General features: G+C 34.9%; 1 protein-coding gene across 3 annotated transcripts in view; it reads left to right on the plus strand.

Annotated features, from left to right (window-relative positions):
- Window positions 1-3,054: 3,054 nt before the first annotated feature.
- The window catches only part of LOC145306759 (PH and SEC7 domain-containing protein-like), a 28,869-nt gene continuing 15,768 nt past the window's right edge, over window positions 3,055-16,155 (plus strand). For all 3 annotated transcript variants that reach the window (XR_013875197.1, XR_013875198.1, XM_080149053.1), the window contains exons 1-10: window positions 3,055-3,148; window positions 6,003-6,053; window positions 6,806-6,833; window positions 7,114-7,239; window positions 7,580-7,634; window positions 8,984-9,055; window positions 9,921-10,243; window positions 11,021-11,070; window positions 13,803-13,873; window positions 15,175-15,214. Coding sequence is in view for 1 of the 3 variants with exons in the window: in XM_080149053.1 (XP_080005179.1) it covers window positions 3,146-3,148; window positions 6,003-6,053; window positions 6,806-6,833; window positions 7,114-7,239; window positions 7,580-7,634; window positions 8,984-9,055; window positions 9,921-10,243; window positions 11,021-11,070; window positions 13,803-13,873; window positions 15,175-15,214 (819 nt within the window). In the remaining 2 variants the exon portion in view is untranslated. The remainder of the gene's footprint in view (window positions 3,149-6,002; window positions 6,054-6,805; window positions 6,834-7,113; window positions 7,240-7,579; window positions 7,635-8,983; window positions 9,056-9,920; window positions 10,244-11,020; window positions 11,071-13,802; window positions 13,874-15,174; window positions 15,215-16,155) is intronic.

The raw sequence follows: 16,155 nt of genomic DNA on the forward strand, positions 1-16,155 counted from the left end.
AGATTCCTGGTTATTAAAAACCCAATAATGTCTCCTCCGACATAATGCGAGGTTTCGTGAGAATTAAAAAAAGCTGAGTGCGCATGAAATGCCGCGGCTTCGCTATTTCCCTCCCTAATATTTACTTGCAAAGACCAAGTATAAATAAATATCGGAAATTTTATCAAAGTAATCCAGGGATCTAAAGGGATAAGACAATGGCCGATAAATTGTACGTACATTCCCAATGATGATACACAAAATACCTCTTCAGATTGAGACTATTATTTTAGCCCTGAGGGCCAAATGCTTGTGCTATCAAAACTGGTATTATTTTTATGATTTTTACTTAAATATTTGGGGAAAATTGTCTGTAATACGATGCTATACATGATTAATTAGGGATAAGACAATGGATGATTAATTGATCTGTGATCCTTAATGAAAATACACAAAATATTTCCTTTTGTAGATTAAAACTAAAGGTTGAAACGTTTGTACACTCAAATTATTGGACAAACTAACCAAAATTTAATAAAAGTCCCCAAAGTTTATAAAAATAATTCTGATCTATGAAAATTTTTTGTCTAAGAAGGAGAAAGAGAGAAGAAAAGAGAATATTTTTATTTTGGTTGGAAAATAGAAAAACAATTCGAAAATTATTTTCCCAGATTTTCGTGTTTCTACGTTCCCGGATTTTTTTAGTTCATAGATTTTTTTGCCGCATTTATATATTGAATAAAATGTAGAAAAAATTGTGTATGACATTTTTTTTCACACATTAAAAATAACCGGCGTATTTTTAAGACAACCCAAAAATGCGTTTTTTATCAAAGAAGAGAGGGGACATGAATCAACCCCAAAAATTCATTAAAATCCCCAAAGTTGTTGAGCCAACGAATAGGAAAACGTTGTTATAAAACTTTGGGGACTAGTGTAATATAAACAGCCCATTGTCCCCTCTCTCTCTGTTTTTACTGGTACGAGTAATTCTTATAAAAAAGTAAAAGGATGTCTGTCTTTCTTTTTCTAAGAGAGAGAGAGAGAGGGGACAATGGGATGTTTATTACACTAGTCCCTAAAGTTTTATAATAACGTTTTCTTATTTGTTTGCTTAACAACTTTAGGGACTTTTCTTATTAAATTTTGATTGTTGGTTCATTTAGCTCCAATTGAGTGTTTAAAAGTTTCAACCTCTGATTGTAATCTACAGAAGGTGTAATTTGTGTATGATAATTAGGAACGTACATCAATTTGTTGGCCATTGTCTTATCCCTTTAGATCCCTGTGTTTAAGGGTCTCCTCACTTTCCGTAATTTAATAAAGCATTGTTAAGCTTTGTGCATGGGTGATTTCTGTAACAGATATGTAATATTTATTAAATGGGGGGGGGGATGTTTTAACCTTAAAAACATTGTAGGACCAGTACATATCTACATCCCCTGAAGAGTAGAGCCCAATCGGTTCAGTGGTTACAGAGGTCTTAAAGCTACATACGGACGGACGGACAGACATCAATACGCGAAAGTCCGTCTGTACGTCCATTCTATAATTGTTTTTATGATATAAATCTGTTGTTTTATGGGTACTTGATTTAGTGTTCTTTGGGTACTTTAATCTTGCTTGGATGGTATTTTTGGTACTTACTTAAGTGTACTTTGGGAACTTTAATAACTTATTTTGGGTACTTTAGTATACTTTGGGTACTTTTTTAACATCTACCACATTTCTTCGTTACTTAAAGTTTGGAGGGTAACCTAATTTTTCAACCAATAATCTAAGTTTTTATTGATGTTGTCATCCTTGTTGCGCTATGTTTCCGAGATATTAATATTGTAATTAGGGAGGAAGGAGACATTGGACTGTATATTACACTAGTTCCTAAAGTTTTATAATAACGTTTTCTTATTAATTGGCTTATCAACTTTTGGGACTTTAACTGAATTTTGATTAAATTTTTTTATTGCACGATAATTGTCTCTTAAATTAGAAGTCCGGAATGAGATGTTTTCGGCCAGGGCATTCCCCCCCCCCCCCCACCCATCCCTTAAGCTATCAACGTCACGCATCTAACATAGCAGCAGTAGGAACCATTTTCAATATTTTTAGTTATTACGCGGTGGTAAACCGAGATTCGAACCTATCACCTCCCTTACTACGAGCGGATGTGCTACGTGTTGAATTTTTAATTCCACCCATCTGACATCTCAGCAGTTAAGTTACAGATCTACAGTATAGATGTATATACAGATAACTACCTCCCTTCCTTGTTCAAAGACCTCGGTCTGCTTCTAAATTATTTTATGCTACTTGGCTGTGTTAATATAAGCGACACCATTGGTTGATTTTCAATGGCCCAATAGAAAGGTTGCACAAGATGGTTGCGATGGGGAGATACATTTATTTAACCCTTTCTCCCTCTAGTGTTTTACTCTAATGGTTAAGTAACAGCCAACAGAAAACCGATATAATTCGTTATATTTTGGACCTACTACTGCTATGTCAGATGCGCGAAAATAAGGGTAAGAGTTAGGGGGAATGCCTAGGCCAAAATGGAAGGCAAACAGTTGGAACTTCAAGATAAAGGTCGTGCAATCACAGGGCTGGTTGTCGAAAAAAAATTGATAATGATAGTGGCTTGGGATCTAATCAAAGATAAAAACTAGCAGAAAACATTCTCTTGGTTGATGAAAAAAACTTTATTATAAATTGTTTACACGATCGCAGCTGATGCAATTTAGACCTTTAGGGATAAGACAATGGATGATAAATTGTTGTACATCCCCCATTACAATAATCAAAATTACCCCGTCTGTAGACTAAAGATTTGTTTACTTCTGGTTGCACAAATCAATATAGAAGGGGAGGACATGTTTTTAAAAAACTTTGGGTACCAGTATAATTTACAGGCAAATACTCCCTCCATTCCTTAGTGGATAAGACAATGGCCGATAAATTGATAAATACAACCCCGATGATGATAAACAAAATTACCCCTTCTGTAGATTACAATTAGTGGTTGAAACGTTTGGACACACAACTAAATAAACCAACTAGGTACCTTACTACAGATTATTTTTTTCAGATTAAAATGTTATAATTTAAGAAATCTCATTAGACATCCAAAAAAAAAGTGCTACAGAAAAAGATAATTTCGACTTTATATATGGTAAGTTACTTAAACAACATCCATAAAAGCGAAGCTCTGAAACTGTAGGACAAAAGGGCATTAACAGTACTTGTAGAGTGTCAGAACTGAATAATCAGAATATAAATGTATAAGAGTCGAAGCAAAATTGTAAGTAAATTTGTTAAAAAATTTGCGTACGGATATTTTGGTAACGATTTTAGAGTTGCTACGCTTTCTAAATTGTACCTAACTATTACACCATGCAAAATTTGAAATCGATAGGACAATTCTAACGTGACTAAGCTATCTGTCAAGGACGTAAGGACGGACGGACCGCCCCTAATTATAGAAAAGTTATGCTTTAAGAAATAAACTAGTGGCCGATGGAAAGAAAAATAGAATAAATCTATCCCAAGACATAAATCTAAATAATATGATAGCATAAAACCAATGCATTGCAATGTTAAGATTCCCTATGACGGAGAGCCCTAACGGTTCAGTAGTTATTGAAATCATAAGCTTCAAACAAAAAAAAACTTACTACTTCATACAATAGGGATAAGTTACTTAATAAGATGCTTATAACCATCTTATAACCAACCAATGTAAAGATTCCCCCTTAAATGGAGAACCCTAACGGTTCCAGTAGATATTGAAATCATAAGCTTCAGGCAAAAAAAACCTCACTACTTTACTTATACAATTATTTTTTTTGATTTTTTGTAATTTCTCTTGGGAGAGTGGTGGTACCCTCCCCCTAAATAGTTATAAACCTTCCCGGGACCTATGAGAATCTACCCTTTTAAGGAGAACCCGATCGGTTCAGCGGTTAGCGAGTTCCTTCGGTACAAACACACAGACAGACAAACAGACATCCTGTTACTTAAGTATAAGGATAAGAAAGACAAAGTTTTGGCACGTCAAAAATTCACCAATAAAAAAAACTGAGAAAAAAAACTAGGTAGGTAGGTATGATTTAGAAAAAAAACAGTCAATTGTCATACCTTTAAATTCCGTCCGTCCGTTACGGTTACCTTTTTTTTCTCTAATTTAGGCATGTTAGAATTGTCCTATCGATTTCAACTTTGCATGATGATTCATGTATTAGTTAGGTATGATTAAGAAAGCGTAGCAACTCTATAGTCGTTACCAGAATGTCCCTACGTCTATTTTAAACATGTTGATATTTTTCCTATTTAACAATTTCTTATGTGACAAAATCATCCGATTGATCTGATTTTTGGATCACTGATTCCTATTACAATAAGGTACAATATTTTGAGCGAAGCATCTCTATGATCAAGTCCTAAAAATGTCTGTATGACCTTAAACTAAATTCTGTATTTAGGAATTTGCAACAAATTTACGTAGGTATAATTTTGTCAAAACCTATGTTAATGTAATGTTGCTTTTATGGATGTTGTCATCCTGGTTTTACCTTTTAATAAGGACCATTTTTATTTAAAGGCTTTACCTAGGTAGGTATGCAATTTTAGATAACATGGAAGTTCATTTCCAGTATGGCTTGGAAACCGATGAATATCCACTGGATTAGAACCGGTTTTCAGTCATATTGAAAAATCTAAAGAAGCATCGTATTAAAGTCACTTTTCCACAAATATTAAAATGAAAATCTTCAAATTAATCCTTCGGTCGTTCAAGGTTAACAAAACTTATTTTAATCTTATAATTTTCATTTTTATTATCTGCTGAAAGCTGTCTATAATACGATGCGATTAATAACCAAGAAAATATTGTTAATTCATATTGAAACTAGCGTCTACGTCTCTAGAGGCCTCTAGTGGCACTTAAAATGTTTTTTTTTTTAATAATACGTTACCTATCTAGTTTCTATATTGCGTTCAAGTCTCTCTACGTAAAAAAAAATCGATTTTTTTATTATTTCTCTTGGGAGGGTGGTGGTACCCTCCCCCAAAATAGTTATAAACCTTCCCGGGACCTATGAGAAGCTACCCTGTTAAGGAGAACCCGATCGGTTCAGCGATTAGCGAGATCATTCGTTACAGACAATCAGACAGACACAAATCCTGTTACTTTATTATGAAGATTAACGTTGCTATATCGTGTTAAAATATTTTCAAAGGCGAAGCATTTCTATACTTAAGGCCTGTACGTCCGTCTTAACAGTCTTAACGGTCAGCTCATTAATTAAGCTATGCTATAAATGTATTTTCGATTTCAAACTAAGTATTATGATTCCTGTAAAAGTTAGGTACCTTCTAGAAAGCGTAGCAACTCTGTAATCATTACCAGAAGACAATCTTTTGTGATAAAATTATCCTATTTAAGTACCTATCTAATATACAATCAATCTACCAAGTGCAAATGTTCGTTTGTCCTACCATTTCGGAGCTTCGCTTTTATGAATGTTGTCATCCTTGTTTCTTTAAAATTAAAAGCTAGGTATCTTTGGGTAAATTATACTGACGATTTAACCTCCCCCCCCCCCCACAAATTATTTTAAGAAATGGTTTCTACTAATGCTATGTCAGGTGCGCGACATAAATAATTAAGAGTAAGGGGGAATGTCTTTTGACCCAAAGGTCCTGCAATCAAAGGGTTGGTTGTCTGAAGGACGTATGATATACACCAATAGTTATTTATCTCATCGTATTATTTGCAGCTTTCTGCTGATATTAAAATGAAAAATTATAAGATTAAAACCAGTTTTGTTAACAAAACTAGCATTAATTTCTTGATTTTTATTAAAATATTCGTGGAAAATTGTCAGTAACACGATGCTATTGGTGCATGATTTTTCTGTATGGCTGAGAACCCTCCAGATGGACAGACGATTCGAATTAAAGAGTAGCTTTTTACTAAAAATTATTAATTTCTTGTTTATTAATGGATTTTTATTTTTTTTTCTTAGGGAATAAATAATGTTATGAACAGTGGCGAGACACAAAATTCTGCAATCCAGGTAAGCTTTTACCATTTTCCCGCCAAAACTTGACTTTTCCCGCCAAAACTTGATATTTTCTCGTCAAAACTTGATATTTTCCCGCCAAAACCTGACATTTTCTCGCCAAATTTCTGACAACAAGGGAAACAAACATTATTATTATTTTTATTTGTCAGTCCGTCCGTATTGCTCGCTAAGGTAGAAATGATACCCAGCTCAAATTTATAGTGAAGATTCCTATTACACTTGCCCATCTAGGTACCTAGTCAATACATTTTTGTCCGTTGGCCAGTCGGTTTTGTTTTTAAAAACATAAACCTTATTTTTAAAGGTCTCGTGATTTTCTTGGAAATTTTGCTTAATCTCTCTCTTTCTTTTCTTCATTATGACAGCTGAAAATCTGCTCTATAACTCCCTTTGACCGTTTGTCCATTCCATGATCTTAGTTGCTTTGCTACTTATGGATGTTGTCATCCTTGTTTATTTCAAAAAGGCTCAAGTTTTATGAAAACTAATCCTTGAAGTATGAATTCCAGGGATCTAAATGAATAAGACAATGTCCGATAAATTGATGCACATCCCCAATGATGATACACAAAATTTTCCCTATTGAAGATTACATTTAGTGGTTGAATGAAACGTGGCATAAGGACACTCAACTTATGAAAAAAAAATAAAAAAAATAAGAAAACGTTATTAAAAAACTTTGGGGACTTGTGTAATAAACAGCCCAATGTCCCCTCCCTCCCTGATAATGTTTTTCTTTTCAGGGTGGAGTACAAGTGAAGACAAGTGAAGGTGATCGTATTTCTCTTTTAGCTTTACTATAGGCCTCTAGGGGCAGGAAGGGGGGTAGTGGGGGGCGGGAAGTCGACTTTTAGTTTTTATAGAAACAATTTAGTATAAAATAGTATTGTGTATTTAACCAGTTTTGCAAAAAGGGTAATTTTGAGTATCATAATTAGGGATGTAATTGTAAAATGTACACCAATTTATCGGCTATTGTCTTGTCCCTTTAGATCCCTGTAATTTAACTAAAAAAAGGTTACGTAAAGTTAAAAGAGAAATTTTTAATAAGGTTTATTGGGAAGAAATCTGTGCCAGCTAAATGGCGAATCATCATTGGAATCCTCTCTGAATGGAGGGGAGGTTGAGGGACCTTTCTCCCTGCCCCACCAAGAACTCCGGATGTCCGTAGATGCCCCCAGGAAAATATATTAGTTATTAATACTACGCTTCCTAGAGGCCTCTAGTGGCACTTTAAATGTTTGTTTTTTATTTTAAAATCTAATTTGAGAAATAAATTGTCTATGTTGCGTTCAAGCCTCTACGTAAAAGCGTGAATATTTTTAAAAATTTCGATTTTTTGTGATTTCTCTTGGATGGGTTATGGTACCTTCCCGGGACCTATAAAACAGTAAAGGAGAACCCGATCGGTTCAGCGGTTAGCGAGATCCTTTGGCACAGACAAATATACAGACAAACATACAAACAAACAGAAATCCTGTTACTCTAGTGGGCGTAGCCGCCAATAACTAAATATACCAGAAGTGAAATACTGAACGATGATGAATGTAAACTGACAACTGCTGCCGTCAAAGGAATTTTACTTGGACTCTCAGCAACCAGAGAGAGAGAGAGAGGGGACAATGAGCTGTTTTTACACTAGTCCCCAAAGTTTTATAATAACTTTTCTTATTCATTGGCTGAACAACTTTGGGGAATATAGTAAATTTTGATAGGTTGGTTCTTAAACTTTAATGTTTAAACGTTTCAAAATCTGCAGAAAGGGTAATTTTGTGTATTATCATTAATTAATCGACCATTGTCTTATCCCTTTAGATCTCTATAGACTTTCAGCCTCTAATTTTGATTTTAAAACTTTGCATGATTAAATAGCGTTGTCTATTTTTGATTTTATTTAGGCAAATGTAGTTGTTTCGATTTCAAACTTTGCATGATGATTCCTGTAGTAGTTAGGTACGATTTAGAAAGTGTAGCACTATCAACTCTATAATCATTACCAGAATGTCCGTGCGTACATTTTCAAAATGTTGATTTTTCTACTTTTTTAATAACAAATTTTTATGTTATCTAATTATCCGATTGATTTGATTTTTGGTATAATGATTCCTGGGACAATAAATATCAATATTATAAGCAAAGCAACTCTATAATCAAGTCTTAAAAATGTAAGTATGCCCATAAACATTATCCTGTATCAAGCAATTTTTCAACAAAGGGGGGGGGCGAAAGTGACACTTTTTGAAACCAAAACTAAGAGTCAACAAAGAAACTGAACTAAAAAAAGGGTTACAGGTCTGAGATTTTGCATGGCAGTTGCTTTATAGGGGTACAATATGGAACTGTGAAGAAACGGCGGCGCAACCGCCGAAAACCGCCGTTTCCCGCCGTAATTTTTGTTGCCTTTTCTCGGCGGTTTTCGGCGGTTGCGCCGCCGTTTCTTCACAGTTCCATATTGTACCCCTATAAAGCAACTGCCATGCAAAATGTCAGACCTGTAACACTTTTTTTAGTTGAGTTCCTTTGACTTTTAGTTTTGGTTTCAAAAAGTGTCACTTTCGCCCCCCCCCCCCCCCCTTTACTTATAATTTTGCTTCGACTCTTATACAATTATATTCTGATTATTCAGTTCTGACACTATACAAATGTTAATGTCCGTTTGTCCTACCGTTTTAGTGCTTCGCATTTATGGATGTTGTCATTCTTGTTTTTTTTTACATTTTAAAATAATATTCTGTTATAAATACTTACCTACCTACCGAATACCTATTCAATAATTTAACTTTAAGTTTGAAAATATGAATTTCTCGGTTAAGATAAGCGGCAATTTATTAGTGAGAATACCTCTTTTTCCCATTAAAAATCGAGCTGATTATGCCGCGCAATTTTGATGGAATGGTCCAAGTAAAATAAAGCCTCCAAGCAGATATGGATATGAACGGCTGTAGCACTTCTGAAGAAAAACTAAAACTAAATGGTGATAATAATTCTATCAGGTTAGTAATTTGGATACTCTAGTGTACTTTGGGTACTCTAGTATACTTTGGGTACTCTAGTGTACTTTGGGTACTCTAGTGTACTTTGGGTACTCTAGTGTACTTTGGGTACTCTAGTGTACTTTGGGTACTCTAGTATACTTTGGTTACTCTATTGTACTTTGGGTACTCTAGTGTACTTTGGGTACTCTAGTAACTTTGGATACTCTAGTGTACTTTGGGTACTTGAGTATACTTTGGGTACTTTAGTATACTTTGGGTACTTTAGTGAACGTCTAGCACAAGTTGTTAGAAATGATTTATTACATATGGCACATGACTAAAAAAATGCAATCGTGGCTCAAAACTTAGCGCATCCGCTCGCCGTCGGGGAGGTGGTGGTTCGTATCTCGGCAACGCATCATAACTAAAGATATATAAAGAGTTAGAATAGGGGAATGTCTTGGTCCAAAACAGGCGCAACTCATTACCATGCACTGTTAGGACTTCTTAGACAAAGGTCGTGCAAGTTGGTTTTCTGATGGGTGTTACTTAACCTAATACCTCGGGTGTTTAGATAGTAAAGGAGATATTTTGCTCCCCTTAGTTATTCTGAGTTGTTTGACCTGACGTTAAAGGGTCATGGACAGCAGCATCGTCCGTAAGAGGTAATTGAGGTACCTGACTGAAATCAAAATATTTATTTTGTAAGTCTAATCTTTCAATTTGAATAGATTTTGTGTAATTAAACTAATTCTTTACAATTCATTGAGGTACCTGACTGAAATCAGAATATTTATTTTGTAAGTCTAATCTTTCAATTTGAATAGATTTTTTGTAATTAAACTAATTCTTTACAATTTATGCTAATAGTTCTAATTTGTAGAATAAACAATGAAAATGGAGCAACCTCTCCCGCAACTGTGATAATTCCCACAAATCCACCTTCCCCGCCGCCAAAATCCCCGCAGAAACAAAATTCTCAAAGTTGTTCGCCGCAGTACAACTTAAACTCTTCGCCGACAAACAATTCATGCTCTCCGCCGCCGCAACAACAACCGCAGCACACCGCTATCTCACCGCCAAGCTCGCCAGATGGAGATGATAGCATCTTGCTGGGAGACCCGTTGTTTCCGCCGCCACCTCCCGTACCACAGATCGACCGGCCGTCGGCTCTACGTCTTGCCAAACGCCTCTTCAATTTAGAAGGTAAAATAGCAGAAAGTAAGAGTAAGAGAGAGAGAAAGAGGAAGAGAGCAGGGATCTAAAGGGATAAGACAATGGCCGATTAATTGATGTACATCCCCTCTGATAATACAAAAAATTACCCCTTCTTTAGATTAAAATTAGTGGTGGAAATATTTTAACACTCAACTTAATGAATCAACCAATCAAAATTTACTAAAGTCCCCAAAGTTGATAAACCAACGAATAAGGTAACGTTATTAAAACTTTAGGGACTAGTGTATAATAAACAGCCCATAATTTTTTTTCTAGGGACAAACATACACAAAGCCAGATAGACTCACAGACATGCTGTTACTTTTATATAAGGATTATTTTTTTCCCTTTTTTCAAAGATTTTTTTATTTTGTATTGGAAGATTTTTTCATTTTTATTATTTTTTATAAAAAGTTATATCTATAGGTACCTATAGGTATGTTTTATTTACACTAGCGGCTAGCCTCTAGGGGCTTTGCCCCAAGAGGTAATAAAAACAAGTTTTAATTACCTGCCTAAAAATAAATTTGGGGGATATTTTTAGTTTTTGGGGGGTTAGGGGTGTCTCAACCCCCCCAATAGCTTAAAACCACCACAGGACCATTAGATATTTTCCCTGAAGAGTAGAATCCAATCGGTTCAGTGGTTACCGAGATCTTAAGGCACAGGCAGACGGACAGACAGACATCAAGCTATTATACATTATAGAAGTTAGAGCTAGATTGTCATATTTCGTGATTTGTTGACAATTAATGTTATTTTTAGGTTTCAAAAAGCAGGATGTATCTCGACAGCTCAGCAAGAAGAATGATTTCAGGAAAAACAATGTTCCAAACCGATTAATATCCGCTGGATTAGAACCGGTTCATGGTAAAACTATCCGCATTTTATCCGCGGAAAGCTGTCTATAATACGGAGCGATAAATAACTATAAAAGGAATCAAAAGGGAAAGAAAATGGCCGATAAATTAATGTACATCCCCAATGATGATGCCCAAAATTACCCCTAAAACGTTTGGACATCAAACTTAATCAACCAAACAATCAAAATTTAAAGTATCCAAAAGTGTTATTAGCCAACGAATAAGGAAACGTTATATAAAACTTTGGGGACTAGTGTAATAAACAGCCAAATGTCTCCTCCCTCCCTGAATGTTGCTAGGTACTTAATAAGTTAGAGTTTCTTTCTTTATTTCTCTCTCTCTCTTTCCCTTTCTGTCTATCTCTCTCTTTCTCTCTGCTTTCTTTTTCTCTCTTTCTCTACCTCTTTTTCTGTCGATCTTTCTCTCTTCTCTCTCTCTTTCTTTCTCTCTCTATCTCTACCCATCTCTCTTCTGTCGATCTTTATCTCAACTTCCTCGTCATGTTTGTCTCTTTTCTATATATCTCTCTCTTTTTATCACTTTCTGTCCATCTCTCTCATTTTTTTGTTGTCGATTTCTCTATTTCTGTCTGTCTGTCTATATCTAATTCTATCTATCTATACATATGTATATCTATATAAATGTTCTATCAAGAACATTGTATAATTATGAACAGTCACAGTTCACCAGTTCAACTATCTGTCTGTCTGTCTGTCTGACTGTCTGTCTATCTAAACTGCGAACCAAAAAGATAGGCAAATCTGAATTTGCAGAATAGCAGCTTTAATATTCATTTAGGATGATTTTACTGTAAATATAAAATGTAGATGCATCTTTTGGTTACAAGTTTCCACCGTTATTTTTTTATTAATTAGCACCAATGAAGCACAAGATCTCAAAAACAGCATTTTGGGTAAAAACTGGTGAACCAAAAAGATATGCAAATCCAAAACAAATCAATTGAAAAAATCATTTTTTTGCACTTTTCTTCTGTTTTAAAGATAGATTCTGATAAATTAACAATTTTTTAAGGGATTTATGCATTAATTATTATGAAATGTAATATAAGGTAGAAATTAATGATTTTTAAAAATAAGAAATATTAGAAAAAAAAAAAATTCGACCCCTATCACTTTAGAGGACAGTTGCTGACCTCCAGTCTTATGGATGAAGCTAAATACATATTAAAAATAATAATTACTCCCAAAAGTATACAAAAATGACTTTTAATGTGTAAAAACAGTCCATTTTAAAATCTTGATTTTGAGGATGATGGCCTTTAAGATGCTCCTATGGGTAGTGATGGTGAGCCAAATGTTATCAAAGTGCATGACCATGATGACAACTTATATATTAAACTATGGTCCAATTTTTGTAGTCATAGCAGCCTCTAGCCAAGCAGTATTAAGAAAGGAAAAAAATGTAATTTTAATTACTCCAATTCATAAGGTAATTACCATAGTTTTTAGAAGATGTTTATATTTCTTGACGTCAGGCTCCATTGGAGATTGCTATGACTACAAAAATGGTACATAGGTTGATAGACAAGTTGTTGTAATGGGCATGACATTTAGCTCACCATCATCACCAATAGGAGCATCTGAAAGGACATCATCCTCAAAATCAAGATTTTAAAATGTTTTTTTTAACACATTAAAAAGCATTTTTGTATACTTTTCAGGGTAATTTTTATCTTTAACATATATTAGGCTACATCCATTAAACTAGAGGTCAGCAGCTGACCTTTAAAGTGATAGGGGTTGAATTTCTTTTTTTCTTATATTTCTTATTTTAAAAAATCATTAATTTCTACCTTATACTACATTTTATAATAACTAATGCATAAATCTCTTAAAAAATTGTGAATTTATCAGAATCAATCTTTAAAACAGAAGAAAAGTGCAAAAAAAATCGTTTTTCCATTGATTTGTTTTGGATTTGCATATCTTTTTGGTTCACCAGTTTTTACCCAAAATGCTGTTTTTGAGATCTTGTGCTTCATTGGTGCTGATTAATAAAAAATCAACGGTGGAAACTTGTAACAAAAAGATGCATCTACATATTATATTTACAGTAAATTCGTCCCAAATGAATAATGAAGCTGCCATTTTGAAAATTCGGATTTGCCTATTTTTTTGGTTCGCAGTTTATCTATCTACCTATCTATTTTCACCAGTTTAACTATTTGTCTGTCTGTTTGTCTGTTTTTTTTGTCTGTCTGTCTGTTTGTCTGCCTGTTTGTCTGTCTGTTTGTCTTTCTGTTTGTCTTTCTGTCTGTCTGTCTGTCTCTCTTTATCTATTTATATTGATAACAAGAACATTGTATAACCATGCACAGTCACATAGTAGCTGAGCTTTATTTTAACACTCTGTCTGTTTGTTTGTCTGTCTGTCTGTTTGTTTGTCTGTCTGTTTGTCTGTTTGTTTGTCTATCTGTTTGTTTGTCTGTTTGTTTGCCTATCTGTTTGTTTGTCTATCTGTTTTTCTGTCTGTTTGTCTGTCTGGTTGTCTGTCTGTCTATCTATCTATCTATCTATCTATCTACAAGAATATTGTATAACCATGCACAGTCACATAGTAGCGGAGCTTTATTTTCACTTTCTGTCTGTCTGTCTATCTATCCATCTATCTATCTATGTATCTATATATCTATCTATCTACAAGAACATTGTATAATTATGAATAGTCACATAGTAGCGGAGCTTTATTTTCACCAGTTCAACTTCATCAACCTCGGTCTAGACGAGGCTATCCGAGGAACATTAAATAAGTCTTTCGAAACCGATTAATATCCGCTGGATTAGAACCAGTTCTTAGTGATACTATCCGCATTATATCCGCGGAAAGCTGTCTGTAATACGGTGCGATAAATAGCTATAAAACTATGGGATTTAAAGGAATAAGACAATGGCCGATAAATTATTGTACATCTCCAATGTCAATTTATGACACAAAATATTGTACATACAATTATTGGTTGAAACGTTAGAACACCAACTTAATAAACCAACCTAACAAAATTCAATAAAAAAACCCAAGGTTGTTAAGCCAATGACTAAGAAAACGGTATTATAAAACTTTGGAGACTAGTGTAATAATCAGCCTACTGTCCCCTTTCTATCTGGTTTCATCCATCTATAACAGTAACAGGATGTCTATAATTTGTGTGTCTGTCTGTATATCTGTTTGTACCAAAGGATCTCGTAACCGCGGAATCAATATTGTTATCCTTTACAGTGTAGCTTCTCATTGGTCCTAGGAAGATTTATAACTATTTTGTGGGAGGGTACCACCACTCTTCCAAATAAATTGTCCTAGAAATTTCTTTTTAAAAATAAAATTTAAAAATGGAGGGGGGGGGGGGGGTAAATCGGATTGCCTTTGAGGACGGGATACACCACAAGATCTTATTTTAGTGTCCTTCAGACAACCAACCCTTTGATTGTGCGACCATAGCTTTGTCTTGAAGTCCTTATGAGTTTCGCCTGTTTTGGGCCAAGGCATTTTCCTTACTCTAACTATTTATGTCGCGCATCTGACATAGAAGTAGTAGTAATATTTTTTTTTAGTTATGACGCTGTGTCGGGCAGATAATCAAACCCTTCACCCTCCCGATATATAACGAGCGGATGCGCTACGAGTTTTCGCGGGTTGACCAGGGAGAAGACAGTGGCCGATAAATTGATGTTCATCCCCAATGCAATGATGATACACAAAATTACCTTTTCTGTAGATAAAAATACTGGTTGAAACGTTTGAACGGTGGTGGTACCCTCCCCCAAAATAGTTATAAACTTTCCCGGGACCTATGAGAAGCTACACTGTTAAGGAGAACCCGATCGGTTCAGCGGTGCAGACAAACAGACAGACATCCTGTTACTATATTTTAAGGATATTAAATTATAAAAGACAAAATTACGAGAAACTTGTAGAATAAGCAGAAAATTATTTTTTTTAATGTAATAAAATTATTGCATAAAAAATCTTCCAATTTTTGAAGAAAAAATCTTCCAATTTTCAAGGTCGGTAATTGTGAAAGACTTATGATATTGTTTTAGAGTTTTTATCCAAGTGTATTCTAGTTGGGGAAACTCAGGTGAGATATTTTTATTATGCATGTTAGAATTGTCCTATTCACTTTAAACTGAAGCTTTTGGTAATAGTCCCTTTCGTGGCAACGTCCCTTAAGGGGCGATTCATCGTATTTTTGAAATAGCTTTTAATAGGTTATTTTAGGTTAGGTTAGGTTATATTGGGTTAGGTGATTGCCCTGCAGGGTTAGAGCCCCCCCACAGGGGCTAGAAATAGAAGAAAAGCTACTGTGAAAATGACGTCATACAATACAAATGATAGACACAGACTAAATTACCAATGGCAGGCCAGTATATATTTAAATTGACCAATGGTAGGGCAGTATGACGTCATTTTCTATAGGCACTAGAGCTTCCCTTAAACTTGTCATGATAATGATTCCTGTTACAGACAGGTATAAGGGGGGGGGGGGGGTTAATGCAACCATCTCGTAATCAATGTATAATTGGCACTTATAATTCGAATTTCGATCTGAAATTTTGCATGAGTAATCCTTGGTAGGTCTATTTTCCCTAAATCGAACAAAAAGTTGGAAAAGTAACGGCTGGCAGCTGGCGGCTCAGCCGTTTAGCCGTTTTTTGCCTATTTTCAGGGCAAATTCATCATTAATTACGTAGGAATTAATTTTAAAAACATATTTTTGGTTTAATTCATGTTAAATGATAACAATAACCATTTTTAAAATTTCTAGTACCAGCTGCTAAACGGCTAGAACCGGCTGAAAACGGCTGGGAGCTGCCAAGAGTATGAAGAGTAGATAGGGCATGTGACATGTCTAGGGGTAGGTTTTTATGGTTGCTGAGCTCAAAAATGCTACCAAAAATAGTGGCGGCCCATCCATATGGCAGCTGGGTAACAGCTGCAGCTCAGCTGGGAGCGGCCAAGAGTAGAATCAGTAGATAGGGCTTGTAACGAGTCTAGGGGTAGGTTTTTATGGGTGCTGAG

The sequence above is a fragment of the Acartia tonsa genome, chromosome 15, assembly GCF_053477335.1.
Source record: "Acartia tonsa isolate MP-2025a chromosome 15, ASM5347733v1, whole genome shotgun sequence".
Lineage (NCBI taxonomy): Eukaryota > Metazoa > Arthropoda > Copepoda > Calanoida > Acartiidae > Acartia > Acartia tonsa.